This window comes from Drosophila sechellia, chromosome 2R (genome assembly GCF_004382195.2).
Source record: "Drosophila sechellia strain sech25 chromosome 2R, ASM438219v1, whole genome shotgun sequence".
Lineage (NCBI taxonomy): Eukaryota > Metazoa > Arthropoda > Insecta > Diptera > Drosophilidae > Drosophila > Drosophila sechellia.
The window spans coordinates 12063049-12080609 of record NC_045950.1 but is presented as its reverse complement, the minus strand read 5'-3'; the positions used below and the strand labels follow the sequence as shown (position 1 = coordinate 12080609).

The window sequence follows — 17561 nt, the reverse complement described above, 5'->3', positions numbered from 1 at the left end:
ATATCAGAAACGAGATATATTCAATTTGTGTACCATAAAAGTTATTAATACTGGGAGCCTAATATTCAGAGCCTCCCGCATCCTTTAATATGACATACTGTTGCGCAGTATTTTAAAACGCGCCAAAAAGTATGCTGGAAATAAAATGAATAACAAAATGTATCGCCATGTATTCGAGGGAAAACAGTGAAAGAGCTATCGAAACTTGGCCATCGCTAGCTAAAGAAACGACAACCAAAAGAAAGTTGCAGTTTAGTTTACGTGTTAAAATTAATCGCAGGTCGTGAAGCTGATTTAACTAAAGTGAGTGCCCCCGTCGCCCGTCAATATACCCGCGTATATACACCCACAATTTCATTGAAAAGTGACGAGTACAACGGAAAACATGACCAAATGAAATTTCGCACAGATCGTTCGGCTTGCTCCACGCACTTACACACACTTGCATTCGCTCACAAACACACACACACTCACACACTAAAATCACATATTCGCTGAATATTGCAGAAATATTAATGCGAAGATTAACAGCTATTTGACCCACGAACGGTGATGCAACAGCCCTATTGATTTTGCCCACTTTCACCGCTTACAACATTTTAGTTTGGGGTCGGTATCGGTTTCGCATTTAGTTTTTTAGTTTCACCAGCAGGACAGCCAATTTGCATACGCATCGGCAAGGCGTGAACTTCGTTTCCAGATGTAAATTAGATCGTGTGTACTTGCAAAGTCATCAGCCCCCTTTAAAGTGCGCTCTTTATCGAATTAGATTCCCTGGCATTTCCGATTTGCTTAGCCATTGGCTCTTTATGTATTTTTGGGAGAAAGTTCGGCCCTCAGCCAAAGTGACCCACTGACTTGACTAACTAGGCTTGATGTCCAAGCTGCAATGATATGTTGATAACCGGTTCTGCACAAGGTGCTTCCCCCCAGCCAACGCAGGGTCCAGGGCCAGATCCCGTTGCAGACCTAATCTCTGGGAAACAACCATCTGGTTGAGCGAGAGCCATGTACACATACTATCAACACACAAGCCGAAAATTCTAAAGACCCGAAGCCGTTGGAGTCGCGAAGCTTGAAAGCCGAGGCTGCGCAACGAAATCGAAAACAGAATACGCCTGTTGCTGGCTCATTTTCATGGCTGGTGCTGTCGCGCATTCGATTTCAGTTTACTCCCAGACCCGACGACGTGCAGGTTGATTAGCTAGCTGCCCAGCCTGTAGCTACCCAAAAGCTGAAGCCGCCCAGCACGCACACTTTGAAACGTACTCGAAACCTATTGCACCTGCACACAGTCGCGCTCTAATCAATTCTAAGTAAATAAATCAAAGTTTGAAAGTACAGGCAAAGTCAAACGGTACGCGCGAACACACGAGACCCTCCTTTATTTGTTCTTGAAAGAAGGCTGTATTAAATCTTAATTGATTTGTTTCTTATGTTTTTTTATATATATTTTGTAGCTTCATCATGTCGGCGAAAGCAATCACCGAGGCCTCCGGCAAGGACATCCTGAACCGCCATCTCAACACCCATGGCGCCGACGCGGCCACTTGCCGTTTTGCCACAGTAAACTCCACGACAGATTGGTCCAAGCTCGCTGTTGACCATCCCTGGCTGCTGACCACGGTGAGTGCCAGTTAAAAATAGCCGCGGAACTCGACGATTGCGAATCAGCCGATATGTAGGAACAACAATTGGGCCAGCAACAACAAACGCTCGGCGGGATTGTCATTGAACTTGACCTCGTGGTGGACGCTTCAACCACCACGCCGATGCCGAATGACTAAGCGCGGCTCCTGATAAGAGCGAATTGTGCGCCAGTCGGTCGCGCGAGTTGATCGCTGGAATCTGCGGAGTAGACGGACGGACGCGGGCGCAGACAGACAGCTCACCCCATGGCGCACTCTGGTTTTTATCAGATTGCCGGAGCCCCAGTCGTAGGTCGCGTGGCATGGCGTGGTCTTGGCCCGTTTGGTTATCCGCCGGCGGATCAGGCTCACCTCATTTGCGAACACGATAAGCGTGCGTGGAGATTGGGATTCTCGATCACGCAGCTATCTCTGATTGACCTTCCGATCGATAGTGGAAAGTTTGGCTGTAGCCATGTACTTATCTTGAGCACTTATTCAGGTTGAGTGGGCAATACGAGGAAGCAAAATTGTTCCGCGTTTTATTTAGGAAACCTTTATCATCGAAATCCATATGTTCGAAATCTTATCATCAAGTTATATGTTGATTTTGGAGCGTCCCAATTTATGGGCCTTACCTAGCATTGTTGCGCCGCCTGAATTTCTAAAGAATAATTTCAATTCAGATTTGCACGTACTGCAGGAGTTTTTAAAGTGGCGAAGTGTGGTTGAGTCGAGTGGGGGATTCAGGGACTACTCTACCATCTTTCAAACAATTTTCGCAAAATAATATGTTCCATTGAAATGCGATTAGTTAACACTTATCTATAAGTTGTTTGTTGACTTTAGAGGGAGCGTCCCTATACTAAGTCATAGTATTCTAAAGGTAGGATTGTGAAACTGTCATCATCAGGAAGGTGTTTTAATTTATGCCATGTAGATAGAAAGTTTTAGCTTTTTTATTTATAAATTCTTCGTTTCTGATTTATAGTTTATTAATAGCCTTATTGTCTTGTTGTCACCTTTTTTGTTTGAAGTGCATAATACTTTTATTGCGTTACTGATTAAGATGTTTACCCCACTGAATCCAACAATCACACACAATATAACTACCTATATATACATAAGTAAATGCAGATTAGTTGCCTGGATTTCACTTAGCTATTTAGTTTAATATTATTTACTCGTAGTTTTTTATGCAATTATGATAGAGCCAAAATTCAGTGAGCAATAATAGGAGTTCTTTCGACTTTAATTACACGACAAAGTGAATCGCCTGATGGACGTCTCGGATGATATTTCGTAGTCGGACTGTTTGCTCAATTTACACTCGTACGATCTTCTAATAAGCATATGAGATGTGTTTTTGTGTGGGCTTAAGTACAAGTTCGGGTAAGGGTACGAGCACTGGCATTGGCATTGTCATTGCCAATGACGCGGGAACGACCCCTGATGTTATCGGCTGATCTTTTCGACAGATGCTGATCGTTGGAACCGGCTTTTTTACTGACGCGCCGAGATCAGAAGGCACAAGTTCAACGATTTGTCGCTTATTTCATTTATATTTAGCATACATTTAATTATCACCATCCTTTGTTGCAGCCGCTGGTGTGCAAGCCCGATCAACTTATCAAGCGCCGTGGAAAGCTGGGACTAATTGGCGTCAAGAAGAATTTCGAGCAGGTGAAGCAGTGGATTGGCGAGCGCCTCAACAAGGACCAGAAGATCGGAAATGCCGTGGGAAAGCTTAGGAACTTTATCATCGAGCCTTTTGTGCCCCACACGGATGTGAGTTCTTAAATGGTATATTTTGTGTATATATGTATACTTAACAGAATTACATCTCATCCAATAGGCTGAGGAGATGTACGTGTGTATTTACTCGCACCGCGCCGCAGACACTATTCTTTTCTACCACCAGGGTGGCGTGGATATTGGCGATGTGGACGCTAAGGCCGTGAAGTTGGACGTACCTGTGAACTCGTCTCTGTCGTTAGCCGACGTGAAGAGCAAGCTGTTGAAGGAGGTCAAGGACGCGGGCACCAAGGAGCGCATTGCCAAGTTTGTCAGCGCCTTGTACACGACCTATGTAGACCTGTACTTCACATATCTGGAGATTAACCCTCTGGTGGTGACAGCCGACAATTTGTACATCTTGGATTTGGCGGCAAAATTGGATTCGACAGCTGATTTCATCTGCCGTCCCAAATGGGGCGAAATTGACTATCCCCCTCCGTTTGGTCGAGATGCATATCCCGAGGAGGCCTACATCGCCGACCTGGACGCCAAGAGCGGAGCTTCGCTGAAGCTGACGATCCTTAATCGTAATGGTCGCATCTGGACGATGGTGGCGGGCGGTGGCGCCAGTGTCATTTACTCGGACACCATCTGCGATTTGGGTGGAGCCTCCGAGCTGGCCAATTATGGCGAATACAGTGGAGCTCCATCGGAACAGCAGACGTACGAGTACGCAAAGACGATTCTCAACCTGATGACCTCCTCGCCAAAGCATCCCGATGGCAAAGTGCTGATTACCGGAGGTGGCATTGCGAACTTTACCAATGTGGCTGCGACCTTCCAAGGTGAGAGATTGATACCGTATCTTATCAGCGATCAATCTAAATGTAATACTCTGTGCAGGCATCATCACCGCCCTGCGCGAATTCCAGCCGAAGCTAGTCGAACACAATGTATCGATCTTTGTGCGACGCGCTGGACCCAACTATCAGGAGGGTCTTCGAAAGATGCGCGACTTTGGCAGCACCCTGGGAATCCCACTGCACGTTTTCGGACCCGAGACCCACATGACCGCTATTTGTGGAATGGCTCTGGGCAAACGACCCATTCCTAAAACGGCAAGTGTTGAGTTCTCGACGGCAAACTTCCTGCTGCCCGGTGGACAGCAGGCGCAGGCCGATCTCAAGGCGGCCAGCGATGCCTCTGAGGCGTTGGGCTCCGGTTCCGGTAAGTAGAGCGGAATGAATTGTGAAGTAGTTGGGTGATGTATAAGTTTGTGTGCGGCTAACCTGGGATTTCACTAGTACATTTTAGCTGTAATTCAATGAACTTTTTGTATCCCGCTAGGAATTGCAATGCATAGATCGACCTCACTTATCTGATCTCTCTCTTTTCTCTCTTTGTATTTTGTATGTTTGCATTGCTCGCCCTCGACTACAACGACAACGAAATTTGTCGCCACACTCACCAAAAAATTATAAAAATATCCACATAACCTCCACCAAATTATTAACAAAACCAAATATAAAACAAATTTGAAATGCTCGTTTGGCCAACCGATCTGCACTTGATCTGATCCGATTCTGCACGGTCTGATCCTTCATAACCCCGTGTTCGTGTAATGTGTGTGTTTGTGTATCGTACTGGTTTGTCAAACTTCTACACGTCCTGATCTCGCTCTCTGCTCCTCCATCATCATCCAATCGATTCCCGACATCGATCTCGACTCGTTTTTCGACTCGTTCCATTTGGGATAGCTCTGAGCCCGACCGCAGCTAAACCGATTAAACTACCACCTATCTCAGCAGATGAGGCCGACAGCGCGGGCATTTCCGGTGCTCAGCGCAACGGATCTAGTCTGAACCGAAAGTTCTTCTCCAACACCACCAAGGCGATTGTGTGGGGCATGCAGCAGCGGGCGGTGCAGTCGATGCTCGACTTTGACTTTATCTGCAGGTTGGTCAAATTCTCGTTATAAATAACAAGCCCCCATACCATATACTTATAATTGCTTATTCTCTCAGACGCGATGAGCCTTCTGTGGTGGCAATGGTATATCCTTTCACCGGCGATCATAAGCAGAAGTACTACTGGGGTCACAAGGAAATTCTGATTCCTGTCTATAAGAAAATGTCGGACGCCATTCATAAGCACAAGGAGGTTGACGTTATGGTCAACTTTGCTTCCATGCGCAGTGCATACGAATCGACGCTAGAGGTGCTCGAATTCCCCCAGATCCGGACGGTGGCCATCATCGCTGAGGGAATTCCGGAAAACATGACTCGCAAGCTTATTATTGAGGCGGATAAGAAGGGAGTGGCAATCATTGGACCAGCAACCGTGGGTGGCGTTAAGCCCGGTTGCTTTAAGATTGGCAACACCGGCGGTATGCTGGACAACATCCTGCACTCTAAGCTCTACCGTCCAGGCAGTGTTGCGTACGTTTCGCGATCCGGAGGAATGTCCAATGAGCTGAACAATATTATCTCAAAGGCAACCGACGGCGTGATTGAAGGCATTGCCATTGGAGGAGATAGGTACCCAGGCTCCACCTTTATGGATCACATTCTGCGGTATCAAGCCGATCCGGAGACCAAGCTGATCGTCCTTCTGGGAGAGGTTGGTGGAACCGAGGAGTACGACGTTTGTGCCGCTCTGAAGGACGGACGTGTTACAAAGCCTCTGGTGGCCTGGTGCATTGGTACCTGCGCCAGCATGTTTACTTCGGAAGTCCAGTTTGGACATGCCGGATCCTGCGCAAACTCCGATCGAGAGACGGCAACAGCCAAGAACAAGGGCCTGCGAGATGCCGGTGCCTACGTTCCAGATTCGTTCGACACGCTGGGTGAACTCATCCACCACGTGTACGGCGAGCTGGTAAAGACTGGTCGAGTAGTGCCGAAGGAGGAGGTGCCACCACCAACTGTGCCCATGGATTACTCGTGGGCCCGCGAGCTGGGTCTTATTCGCAAGCCCGCGTCATTCATGACGTCGATCTGCGACGAGCGCGGCCAGGAACTGATCTACGCAGGAATGCCGATCAGCGAGGTCCTTAGCAAGGACGTCGGTATTGGCGGAGTGATTTCACTGCTATGGTTCCAGCGCTGCCTGCCTTCCTACGTGTGCAAGTTCTTCGAGATGTGCCTGATGGTCACTGCGGATCACGGTCCCGCAGTTTCTGGGGCTCACAACACCATTGTGTGCGCCCGTGCTGGAAAGGACCTAGTGTCCTCAGTCGTTAGCGGTCTCCTGACCATCGTAAGTTAATTCATCCACATTTCCATTTGCAAGTAAGACCAACTCTGCTTTAACCTTTAGGGGGATCGATTTGGAGGCGCTCTGGACGGATCGGCTCGACAGTTCTCTGAGGCATACGACACCAACCTGCACCCAATGGAGTTCGTAAACAAGATGCGCAAAGAGGGCAAGCTTATCCTGGGTATTGGCCACCGTGTAAAGTCCATTAATAACCCCGATGTGCGTGTGAAGATCATTAAGGAATTCGTGCTGGAGAACTTCCCGGCGTGTCCACTTCTCAAATACGCCTTGGAGGTGGAGAAGATTACCACCAACAAGAAACCGAATCTTATCCTCAATGTGGACGGTGTGATAGCCACCGCATTCGTGGACATGCTGCGTAACAGCGGCTCATTTACCAGGTGAGCGAACGGCGCGTGTATTGAACTTAAGAACAGCAACTAACTAACTGCTAACTTACTTGCACTTTCAGTGAGGAAGCACAGGAGTACATAAATGTCGGCGCAATCAACTCGTTGTTCGTTCTGGGCCGCAGCATAGGATTTATTGGCCACTACATGGACCAGAAACGTCTCAAACAGGGTCTGTACCGTCATCCGTGGGACGACATCTCATACGTCATTCCCGAGCAGTACAACTAAGGCGTGCAGATGGAGCCGCGAAGATGTTATATATATATTTACGTACATACAAGCATATATATTATTCGGAAATGATGTTAGGCAAAGTGGTCACCCGCTCCACTGGCTGGAAGGATCCATTGCGGTCTATCCGCTCATGTGACTCTCCCCAGATCCCTTTCCCTCTCACTTAACCTGCATTTAAAGTTCTTAAGTTACCATCATTACCCCCGTTGTTTTTGTAAGTGCTGCGTGTCCGGAGCCCTTTGGGGTTTTGGAATCTAGACCTAGTGAAATCTAGTGCTCCGAGCCGCGCAACACACCAGTACCCCCGGCATAACATTATTTGATACTTTTATACTTTAGTTTGGATGCTCACAATTGTCTAGACAACAAGAGAATAAATTGTTGCAAAAGCTTATTTTTATTTTCGTCACCCTTCCTTTACTATTTGTTCTTTAAATCCCACGCTTCCTTTGCCAGCATCTCGAAGAGAAACGGACACTGCACTAGTTCCTGCAGCACTGAAGCACATTTATTTATAAACAATTACACGAATATTTACAATGCACAAAAAATGAGAGGCAGCCTTGAGGAAATGCAATTTCCCTCGCAAAGTTTGCGTCTTTAAAAATTCACCGCAATTAAATCGCACAAATGCTTTGACTAACTAAAACAATGAATTGTCTTTTGTCTCGAGCAGTTTAATTTACTGAACAATTAACAAATTGGAAACGCACACACAACTAAGCGTAGAATCTCATTAAAACCAGGAACCCCTTAACCACCAGACCACCTCGGAAAGTGGCTTCTATCTCATGCGACGCATTCTGCGATCCATCTTTTTTTGCTTTTTCTCGTCCACCTGGGGATTATCGTCCTGGGCGTTGCGCTGCGACAGCCACGGCTGGATGATGGAGCCCCAGAGCATCCATCCAGCTCGGACGGGCGCCAAAAGCAGCACCAACCAGAAGTAGTTTGAGATGAGGGCCAGCAGCAGGGTGCCGGAAGTAAGGATGATCAAATCCTTGACGTTTCTGCAGGGAGAATCATGTGTAAGTGGATTGCTTCAAAGCATCAGTGGGTGCACTTACTCCGCGATGCCGCCTTCCATATTTAAGTCGTTGCCGGAGTCCAAAAGAGCACCGCTCTCAGAGTATTTGGCCTGCGACATGAACGCCATAAACTGGTAGGAGCTCCCCAGGATCAGCAACGACAGAATGTGCATAAACTAATAAAGAACGAGAACCTGATGATTGAGTTCATTGAGGGGGGTTTTCGGCGGCCTACCACTGAGGTTTTGGTGACTTCAAAGACAAGGAAACTGAGGAGCAGAGCGGGTGCAGCGCATCCAATGGCCATGTTCCGGTAGAAAGTCAGTGTAGTTTTGTTTTCCTCCACGATTTGCTTGGCGCCCTTCGTGCCTTGTTTACCCTTTTGTTGGGGCTGGAAGTTGGAAAGCGGTTTTATGTAATCCTCGAGAGCGTTATCCCTGTGCTAGTTACACTTACAGCCATGGTGGGATTGCCAGTTGTGTGTCAGCTATTTCAAAATCTAAAATCGGACCACTATTTACGTGGCGACGTCTTCAACTGAACAAAAAGGTGTTGAAACGACAGTGTTGTGAAACGTGCGCATCATTTATGATAAGCATGGCCGTAGATAGAAAGTGGTATAAAGGGTATTGCCTTTAAAACTGTAATGAAAAGGTGCTTAAGCTATTTAATTATTTTAATTTGCTCGTACATTATTTATTACAAATTGTTGCACATACAATATATTCAATCTACGCCCATGGTGCTGGCTAATTTAAAATATAACTTGCCATTCACAGCGAAACGGCAAAACTGCTGCTGGGCCCTCAGCCAAACAATCGACCTTTGGATTTTGGATTTGGCTTAATTTCGTGTTTTAGCTGCCCCACGAGCTGTGCGGTCACAACATGAATATGGATCAACTGGTGCAGTTGAACAATCAGGCTGGCGGACGGGACAAGATCGCCCGACTCATTCAGTATGCCTCGCGTGCAATGTGGGACTCGCTGGAGTCCGCCAATTCCAGTCCCGCGCTTGTGGACAACTTCAAGACGATTGAATACATCCTGAGCACATTCCGAAAATGTAGGTATTCTAATGCACCCCACGAACACGAAGCTAATCGCATTTCAACTTAGTACTCCGCTTTGGCAAGTGCGTTGATGTATTCTACGGCGCTCTGAAGACCATTCACCATCCGGATCTTAACATCCGTGTGACGCTCACCTTGAGCAAGCTGTCACAATCGCTGTTCCTCTTCGCCGACCACTTCCTCTGGCTGGCCAGGACGGGACTGACGGCGGTGAACGCCAAGCGCTGGTCCAACATCGCCAATAAGTACTGGCTCTTCTCGATCATCATGAACCTATGCCGGGACTTCTACGAGATCCTGAGAGTACTGGACCTGCATCGATCTGGTTGCAAGGGCGGCATCTCACGCTGCCGCATCCCTACGAGCATCAACTCGCCGGAGGACTTCAAGCGCCTTGCCCTGCAGTCCTACGTGCTAATGCAGGGACACAAAGATATTGTCGTGGACACGGTGAAGAATGTGTGCGACTTCTTCATTCCGCTGACCGCTCTGGGTTACACAAGTCTCACGCCCCGGACAATAGGACTCCTGGGGGCAATTTCATCGCTGGCCGGACTCTGGGCTCTGCTGGAACCGAGGGCCAAGCTAACGCCTGCATAACACCTGATATTGAAAACCTTGTAGATAAGGGACTGTATTTCCTTGCATCTATTTTAAGTGTTGTATGTATTGTATTTGTATTTGTATTTGTGCTTGGATTAAGCTGAATGATAAACGAACGATTTTATTAAACCGCCACCTTGCTTATCCTCACTCTGTCAGCGCCCCTGGGCGAATGGCAAACAGCTGACGCCATCTCCGCGGACGCGAATGGCATATTGCTAGAGTAGTGTTTTTTTGCTACGCGTTTGCTGTTTATCAAACGCCTTTTGGCTAATGGTCCGCAGTCCGGTGGCGTTATCACGGAATTGACGAGACCGATGCGTCACCTGAGCGTGGGCTGCATACGGACACCATGAACTACTCGTACTCCGCGCTGTCTCCCGGCGGTAGCGGAGGATTCGGTGGCGTCGACCAGCACAACCGATGTTGCGGAAACAAGGCCTGGTGCGTCAAGGACATCTGCGGCATTGTGTGCGTGATCATGACCTGGCTGCTTATCCTGTTCGCCGAATTCGTGGTCATGCGGCTGATCCTCCTGCCTAGCAACTATACCGTCTTCAGCACCATCAACATGATCATATTCCAGGCACTCGCCTTCCTGGCCTTCGCCTCGCACATACGCACAATGCTCTCGGATCCGGTGAGTTGCTGGCCAGTCTGGCCATGTACTTCATATTGCCTTATCTATGTATGTAGGTGGCAAAAGTGCCTAATGAGCATGAGCTTCGAACATTATTTTTCCTATATTTTCGGTATATATGTACAAATACATACATATATTTATAAAAAGTATAAGATTTATATATTTATTTATAAATTATTATATCTTAATTATCATGTGCTCCATTAATTATAGGGCGCTGTACCGCGCGGAAATGCCACCAAGGAGATAATCGAGCAGATGGGCTACCGTGAGGGTCAGATGTTCTACAAGTGCCCCAAGTGCTGCAGCATCAAGCCGGAGCGGGCTCATCACTGTTCCGTCTGCCAGCGCTGCATCCGCAAGATGGATCACCACTGTCCGTGGGTGAACAATTGCGTGGGCGAGAACAATCAAAAGTACTTTGTGCTCTTCACCGTAAGTACATCTCTTTTACCTCTTTCAATCGCCCAGTTAATGCCTCTTCTTTGGCTGTCGACTTGCAGTTCTATATCGCTTCGATCTCCGTGCACACGCTCTTCCTGGTTCTCACCCAGTTCGCGGAGTGCGTGAAAAACGACTGGCGCACCTGCTCGCCGTACTCTCCGCCGGCTACTATATTCCTGCTGCTCTTTCTCACCTTCGAGGGCCTTATGTTCGGCATATTCACCATCATCATGCTGGCCACTCAGCTGACGGCTATCCTAAACGATCAGACGGTGGGTGCTTTGCTGGCTCTCTCTCTGCACGTAATTGTACGGATAACATACTCGCATTCCTCTCTCCAACAGGGTATCGAACAGCTGAAGAAGGAGGAGGCTCGCTGGGCGAAGAAATCGCGCCTCAAGAGCATCCAGTCGGTGTTTGGACGCTTCTCGTTGGCCTGGTTTTCACCATTCACGGAGCCCTCGTGCCGCACAAGATTCAACTCGCACTTCTATTCGGTCTGAGGAATGCGATTGGAATGCGGATTAGCTTAATCGAACAATACTAACCAACTAACAAACGTACAAGGCAACAAGTTATTGCTACTTGTTGCGCATCTGAGTGCAATTTTGTATTTTGCAATTGCTATTTTTCGATCAATTGTCAACTATATATTTACTACAAATCGTACATATGTTTGTGTGTGTTTAGGCCTAAGCGAAGGAATTAAATATCCATTTCCGTGGCCGGGTGAAGATGTGTACTTACCTGACAGCCCTACTAAATGCCTTGTGTACATTTTGTATTTATTATCAAGTGAGAGTCGCCGTGCCAGAAGACATGCGCCGCATCTCTGATCATCCTCAGGAGAGCTTGCTCTTTCTCGGGGCAGCCAAAATTATACGACATGGACAGGCGAGGCTACTGCTGCTGCTGCCGGTGCTGGTGCTGATCTGTCTGCTCAGTTCAGTTCGGTTCAGTCTGAGAAAAACGATCGGAGATCCAGGAGGTGTCTGCTGGACGTGGTGTGCGCCATTCGAACCGAACGCCGATGCTGTGTTGTACATATTGTTTATATATAGAAAGATAGAACATCGCTGTGTTCCCAAAGTGTGAGTGTGTGTGTGCGAGTGTCTGGTGGATTTCAAATTGGAATTGGAAGAGGAATACGTGTGTATATGCGCTGCACCATCAGCAGCAGTTTCAAATAATGCCACTGGCTGAATATATGAATATATCCTAATTACACATTTTCCGATCCATTGTGCCCGACGAATACGCGTAATTACCAGCGGAAAATTTCATTTCAGTGAATCGGAAACGGAAAAAATTCAAATTTTTACCGTCGTTTGTGTGCGGCGTTTGTTCTAAATATAAATAATAAAAATAAAAAAAAAATAAATCGCTTTCGGCTAATGCCGCCTCGAAAATACCCATCCGACAATACTGCGCCCTAATCCTACACAGCAAGTCCTGCCAGTCCCATGCCAAAGTGGCCCGGTTTCGGCTAATCGGCTAATTATATAGTGAGACCTGAGACCCGAGCATGGAGAGATCGCCAGCAGCCAATGCCGCGGGTAAGCATCATCCGTCCAAGTGCCCAGTTCTTGGTGCCCCGGCGCCGGGAAAGTGAGAGAATCTCCTTTTTTTTTGTAGCTCCCGGTTCCCGGTTCCGAACCGAGTACTTAATGGCTATTTGTGGTGCCATGTATTTTTATGGCCAGGCACGGGCTCCGTCTCCGTTTTTCTCCCCATCTCCTTCATGGGCTCTTGTACGGCCACAGTGCGGTTACGTAATTGTGAAATGTGTATGAGAAATTTTCATAATTGTACATTGGAATATGCGCTGGTCGGGTGTCACTATCGTGTCCGCATCCCGGCGAGAAGCGAGCCATTCCCAATTGCCTGAATACTATTCGTGAATCACATTTGATTAGGGCTTGCCCATGCAGAAAGATTCGACATGCTCGCAAGTAGCGACTGCCGCTGGCGCGTATGAATAATATTTGGAACTATTTTTAGTGAATATTCCGAATACTCGATGTTTTTGTGCAGGGTATGGGCGATGTGCACGGGACAAACGAGCTCTTCAGTGTAAACACAAACTTTATTAATACAGGAATTATGGTGTTTATGGCATTTGAATTTATAATCAGCGATTGTTGATATATGAGTTAAAGATTTTGGGATGTTTGCTTTGAGTAGTATCTTCGGTTTATGAATCAAATTTAACTAAGAGTTCAGTCTTATTATTTTTAAAAATTAAACCAAGTTTCAAAACATGTTTGCTAGTAATTTTGTATTATAAATTATATTTTCCAATGACCAAGAAAGTTGATTGAACTATCGAAAGACAAAATTTGTGGCGTAGGAAACATTTATTTGTATAAACAGAACCACTTAATATCACAAATTAAAAAACATATATATTTCAAAAGCGATTTAAAATAAATGTTTTTGATGTGAGAATAGGATATGTTTGGCTGTGGGTAATCATCGGGTGTTATGTCTGTGCAGTCAGTTGATTACATATGTACTCTGCTTAGGGTATCCTGAATGCGAGTTCACTTTAAAGTTCCGACTCTTTGCCTTCCCTGCCGGCATAACTACATATGTGTGCTCATGTCTGCCCGCGGATGCGGGGCCATTCTTGACATTTCGCAAATATTTATGATTATTTGTTTGGCGGACGGTTTCCTGCGGCATCGTAACTTATAAAGCGATTACTCATGCTTATAATTAACGCACCGTGTTACCCACTTTGCAGAGCCTCCTGGCGAGGATGAGGTGCCAGCAGCGGGCCACCGACCACCGCCTCGCATCACGTTCAGCGAGAACTCTAGTTCCCTGATCCGCTGCATCCCCAACGAACGGGCCACGTTCTTCGTGAAGATCGACTGCGCCGAAGAGGATGAGCCCGAGCTGCTGCCCTTCAAATTCGAGTGGTAAGTCATAAATCTGTCGAGTGAAAATTTATATATATATTTTCCTTGGCTCACCTGTGCACTCGTTCGCGGGTGTGTGAATCACCGTCCTTGCTCCGCGCGTTCTGCCGTGCATAATGCCAAAAATTTGCGCATTAACATATGACTTCTGCGCCAAGGAGACCGATTTGCTCAATTGAGCGGACCGAGAGCACAGATCCACCAAAGAGCAGACCAGCAGCATTAGATGTTTAGGTTCCCAGTTTTCGCTTGTTGCTCTGAGTATTCCGCCGCCATGGGCCATCCAAAAACTCTTGAGCGGCCAGTTCCACATCGACGATCGGCGCATTAACATATCCGTTGCCCAGCGGGCGGACATCAAGAATTGTAGCAGCGGCGGCAGTGCTATACGAAAGTTCTATATATACTCGTACACCACTGCGTATACGTACTGGTTCGTGGAATTCGGGGGTGTGCACGCGGCGTATACTCAATAAATCACCTGCATATCGAAATCAATCAATTGTGCGCGAGCATTCCTGAGGGATGTGGCACCTGGTAGTTGGAGGTGTCCGATCCGCTGGCCGAGTTCTGTAACGAACGTCTAATTATAGCCACATTAACAAATCGCTGGCTGTCGCGTCCGCGGAACTTTCGTCTGCCTTGGATTTCGTTGTTTTTTGGGGGGCAGTGCAGGGTATGGAATATCGGCGATGTGCGTCAAAAACGTTTCCATTTAATGCCCTAAAAGTGTTGAAAATAGTTTTTCTCAAACGAAAACGAAAATTACATAATGCCTACACATAGGTGGAGAGTGCGATCGGATCGGATTGAATCGGTTCAGATGTTTGGCAATATCCGAGCGTGAGCAACAGACAAATAAATAAACCGATACTACTGGGCTACACAAAGGAAACAAGAAACAATTTGAAAATTCTCGAACTCGGGGAAAACGACAGCGAAACAACAAGTTATTAGCGCTCAACATCAAAAACACACGCATCCCAAAAATAAATTGGCAATCGCGTTGTTGTCTAGCTAGCGTTTGAATTATTGCAGTCCGCGGTTTTCGGCTTCGGCTTTTAGTCTATTCGAATAGCTAAGCAAGTTCAAGCATTTATTTATAAACATTCGAAAATATTTTTGTCAATTTTCGCTTTCGCATAGTTCCGATTATTGTTTGTTTTCGGTTTATTGGTTTATTATTGCGGCACATAAACAAATAACTCTTGAGCAGCAAAATGTTTGCACGTGCAAGCTGAGTAATTTGGAAAACGCTTTCGAAAACAGAGAAACGTATGTGGTTTTTTTTATATTTATATATCCCAGAATTTTGACATACATATTCTTGGCGAAGACAGGTGGTAGATTAATGACAATAGGTTAAAATCTTATATTAGTTTTTCTTTATTTATTTCAAAGTATCCACTTTGACGTTTTTGTATTTTTTTGAAACAGAACGATTATTCATATAAAATTAAAGCTGGAGCATCTGAAATGAGTATAACATTCCGAGGGGCTTAAATTGAAAATTATAGTAAATTCAAACGAGTTCTAGCAATCGAAACGAATTTCGGTTAGTGAAATTTGCCTTTAACCGCAACCGATTGCAGTATCGGTTTTAGATTAAACAAAACAAAACGCCATGGGCAACGGATGTTCCAAATGCTGCCAGTGCAATGAGCACAAACAACTCAACGGCACACTCTCCTCGGCCTCGTCGGTCTACAGGAAAAGGTGATCTATTAACTGCAATGGTTTACATAGGGATTCAAGTGCTTCATTTGGGCGCCCTTTTGGGTGATTTAACCCTAATCCTCCATACTTCCAGGAGCCGAGGTGAGATTCCCATTGAGAACTCCGACCGCTTCCGCATCACGGCCACCAGCAATGCCGTCCAACTGGCCGTGGAGCATGTGCAGCGGGAGGACGCCGGCCACTACACGCTGTTCGCCCGGACGAAGAGCCAGGATGTGGTGCGCAGGCACGTCGAGCTCATCGTGGAGGACAGATCCACAGGCGACGATCCGCCGGTGTTCCTGCGCCGCCTGCCCGATCTATCCGTTAAAGTGGGCACCCGGACACGCCTCCTAACCGAAATACGCAGCTCAACAGATCTTAAGGTGAGCATGGAGTCTATTAGGTTTCAAATTATTCAATTACTTAGAACTGCTTGTTATTGTAACCCATATAATAATTGTATTTTAAATTGTTTTATTAATTTATTTATAACTATTTTATTGTTTTCTAGCTCACCTGGTACAGAAATGACCGGAGAGTGTGCGCAAACGACCGCATCACGGAGGTCAATGAGGGCACCTTTCACTACTTGGAGATTAGTCCCGTGACGCTGGACGACGGCGGTCAGTGGATGCTAATGGCGGAGAACTTTGGTGGACGCAACTCCTGCCTGGGAACGCTGAATGTCCTGGTGCCGAAGGCCTACAAAACACCCGAATTCGTGGAGGAACTGCGTGCGGTGCTCACGGAGCAGGGAACCGTCTCGCTGGAGTGCAAGGTGGTGGGTGTGCCCACACCTCATTTGCGCTGGTTCAAGGACTCCAAGGAGATCAAGGCCGGTGACATGTTCGCGCTGACCGCCAACGCAGATGACCCCACCTCGCTGGGCACGTACACGTGTGAGGCGCGCAACTGCATGGGCGTCACCTACTCCAGTTCCAAGGTGCATGTGGTGGGACGTGGAAGTCGCGAGGGATCTCTCAAGCCAGCGGACAGGTGAGCAAGGTTTTCATTACTCATACGCACTGTTGCCGTTAATTTTTTGTTTCTCTTACATTTATTTATTGATATGAATGGCTTATTTAAAAGAGCATTTAATGAGATTCTCATGTTGTACGGATGTTTCTATCTTTCCGCAGCGTGGCAGGCAATGCTCCGCCTCCGATATTCACGAACGAACTGCGAGACATGAGCCTGCTCATCGGGGAGACCATCATTCTCGGCTGTCAAGGTGAGCACTCGGAGTCTAGTGAATCTAGCGAAGATCTCCTGCTGGCACCGGGCCAACGTATTTTTTTTTTTGTTTATCTTCTCTCGGGCACTTGGGCGTGCTGGCGAAAATTGGTCCAATTCTCGCCGGCGCTTGTTGTTTTTAGATCGTGCTCTAGAAACTTGAACTCGATCGCACGGTTCGGAATGCCTCGAATGTTGAGGTGGGTCATCAACATTTGCGATCAAAACAAAACCGCTAATTGCCCGCCAGAGAGAAGAAAAATAAAGACGAAAAAAAGTAATACATATAACGAGAAGCAGAGATCGGCGTTCGAGCAGATTGTTTACATGATCTCACACCTGATCTTTCCTCCATTCCCGCAGTGGTGGTGCCGCCGTGGCCGAAAAGCGTCTGCTGGTACAACGCGAGCGGAAGAGTGGAGACCGCCGAGCGGTACAAGCTGATCGAGGACGGCCTGGGCGTCTACATGATCGAGGTGAAGCCGTCGGAATCCTGCGATGCCGGCGAATGGAAATGCGTGGTGACCAGTTTCGACGGCAGCATGGGCATTTCGACATGTTCCGTAGCCATGGACAGTGAGTGGAGTGCAATGATCCTATATTACTGGACCAGACCTTAACAAAA

The 17561-nt window shown here is 47.0% G+C and overlaps 6 protein-coding genes across 16 annotated transcripts in view; 4 read left to right on the top strand and 2 right to left on the bottom strand.

Annotated features, from left to right (window-relative positions):
• The first annotated feature begins 216 nt into the window (after positions 1-216).
• On the top strand, positions 217-7664 carry LOC6609355 (ATP-citrate synthase). 5 transcript variants are annotated; one of them, XM_032714656.1, is made up of 9 exons: positions 217-303; positions 1461-1626; positions 3231-3416; positions 3484-4210; positions 4269-4592; positions 5123-5321; positions 5390-6623; positions 6684-7024; positions 7096-7664. In XM_032714656.1, exons 2-9 carry the CDS (start codon positions 1468-1470, stop codon positions 7262-7264), a joined length of 3339 nt encoding a protein of 1112 aa, XP_032570547.1. In that variant the 5' UTR covers positions 217-303; positions 1461-1467; the 3' UTR covers positions 7265-7664. The 5 variants fall into 5 exon arrangements, with proteins under 5 accessions (XP_032570547.1, XP_002034044.1, XP_032570549.1 ...); XM_002034008.2 differs by lacking the exon at positions 217-303 and adding an exon at positions 1180-1357 and having other exon boundaries at positions 5174-5321; XM_032714658.1 differs by lacking the exon at positions 217-303 and adding an exon at positions 1180-1357 and having other exon boundaries at positions 5171-5321.
• Positions 7665-7926: 262 nt separating this feature from the next.
• Positions 7927-8863, bottom strand: LOC6609354 (transmembrane protein 208). The gene is made up of 4 exons (XM_002034007.2): positions 8755-8863; positions 8534-8689; positions 8338-8474; positions 7927-8280 (listed from the first exon to the last, which is right to left on the bottom strand). Exons 1-4 carry the CDS (start codon positions 8758-8760, stop codon positions 8055-8057), a joined length of 525 nt encoding a protein of 174 aa, XP_002034043.1. The 5' UTR covers positions 8761-8863; the 3' UTR covers positions 7927-8054.
• Positions 8864-9077: 214 nt separating this feature from the next.
• On the top strand, positions 9078-10106 carry LOC6609353 (peroxisomal membrane protein 11B). Its single transcript, XM_002034006.2, has 2 exons — positions 9078-9363; positions 9417-10106. Exons 1-2 carry the CDS (start codon positions 9186-9188, stop codon positions 9968-9970), a joined length of 732 nt encoding a protein of 243 aa, XP_002034042.2. The 5' UTR covers positions 9078-9185; the 3' UTR covers positions 9971-10106.
• A 61-nt stretch (positions 10107-10167) lies between these two features.
• Positions 10168-11824, top strand: LOC6609352 (palmitoyltransferase ZDHHC3). Its single transcript, XM_002034005.2, has 4 exons — positions 10168-10613; positions 10830-11051; positions 11120-11332; positions 11405-11824. The coding sequence occupies exons 1-4, from the start codon at positions 10326-10328 to the stop codon at positions 11561-11563; spliced, it is 882 nt and encodes a 293-aa protein (XP_002034041.1). The 5' UTR covers positions 10168-10325; the 3' UTR covers positions 11564-11824.
• A 213-nt stretch (positions 11825-12037) lies between these two features.
• LOC6609348 (myosin light chain kinase, smooth muscle) overlaps positions 12038-17561 on the top strand; it is a 41166-nt gene continuing 35642 nt past the window's right edge. For 3 of the 7 annotated variants that reach the window (XM_032714645.1, XM_032714644.1, XM_032714642.1), the window contains exons 1-6: positions 12051-12616; positions 13807-13984; positions 15795-16086; positions 16215-16699; positions 16843-16934; positions 17300-17512. In XM_032714645.1, coding sequence (XP_032570536.1) covers positions 12586-12616; positions 13807-13984; positions 15795-16086; positions 16215-16699; positions 16843-16934; positions 17300-17512 — 1291 coding nt within the window. In that variant the 5' untranslated portion in view covers positions 12051-12585. Of the gene's footprint in view, positions 12617-13806; positions 13985-14314; positions 14418-15421; positions 15701-15794; positions 16087-16214; positions 16700-16842; positions 16935-17299; positions 17513-17561 lie in introns of those variants that run through there. The other 4 variants (XM_032714648.1, XM_032714647.1, XM_032714646.1 and 1 more) reach the window with 4 other exon arrangements.
• LOC116800350 lies at positions 13410-13808 on the bottom strand. Its single transcript, XM_032714666.1, has 2 exons — positions 13569-13808; positions 13410-13522 (listed from the first exon to the last, which is right to left on the bottom strand). The coding sequence occupies exons 1-2, from the start codon at positions 13743-13745 to the stop codon at positions 13418-13420; spliced, it is 282 nt and encodes a 93-aa protein (XP_032570557.1). The 5' UTR covers positions 13746-13808; the 3' UTR covers positions 13410-13417.

Bases quoted from the DNA above. Each gene is read 5' to 3' on its own strand.
- LOC6609355 (XM_032714656.1), top strand. From the start codon at position 1,468: ATGTCGGCGAAAGCAATCACCGAGGCCTCCGGCAAGGACATCCTGAAC. The intron at 4,593-5,122 runs GTAAGTAGAGCG...CATTTGGGATAG, and splicing joins GGCGTTGGGCTCCGGTTCCG to CTCTGAGCCCGACCGCAGCT. The intron at 5,322-5,389 runs GTTGGTCAAATT...TTATTCTCTCAG, and splicing joins GACTTTGACTTTATCTGCAG to ACGCGATGAGCCTTCTGTGG.
- LOC6609353 (XM_002034006.2), top strand. From the start codon at position 9,186: ATGAATATGGATCAACTGGTGCAGTTGAACAATCAGGCTGGCGGACGG. The intron at 9,364-9,416 runs GTAGGTATTCTA...ATTTCAACTTAG, and splicing joins CCTGAGCACATTCCGAAAAT to TACTCCGCTTTGGCAAGTGC.
- LOC6609352 (XM_002034005.2), top strand. From the start codon at position 10,326: ATGAACTACTCGTACTCCGCGCTGTCTCCCGGCGGTAGCGGAGGATTC. The intron at 10,614-10,829 runs GTGAGTTGCTGG...CATTAATTATAG, and splicing joins GCACAATGCTCTCGGATCCG to GGCGCTGTACCGCGCGGAAA. The intron at 11,333-11,404 runs GTGGGTGCTTTG...TCTCTCCAACAG, and splicing joins CTATCCTAAACGATCAGACG to GGTATCGAACAGCTGAAGAA.
- LOC116800350 (XM_032714666.1), bottom strand. From the start codon at position 13,745: ATGCCGCAGGAAACCGTCCGCCAAACAAATAATCATAAATATTTGCGA. The intron at 13,523-13,568 runs GTAATCAACTGA...GATTACCCACAG, and splicing joins ACCCTAAGCAGAGTACATAT to CCAAACATATCCTATTCTCA.
- LOC6609354 (XM_002034007.2), bottom strand. The intron at 8,475-8,533 runs GTAGGCCGCCGA...GTTCTTTATTAG, and splicing joins AAGTCACCAAAACCTCAGTG to TTTATGCACATTCTGTCGTT. The intron at 8,281-8,337 runs GTAAGTGCACCC...TTCTCCCTGCAG, and splicing joins ATGGAAGGCGGCATCGCGGA to AAACGTCAAGGATTTGATCA.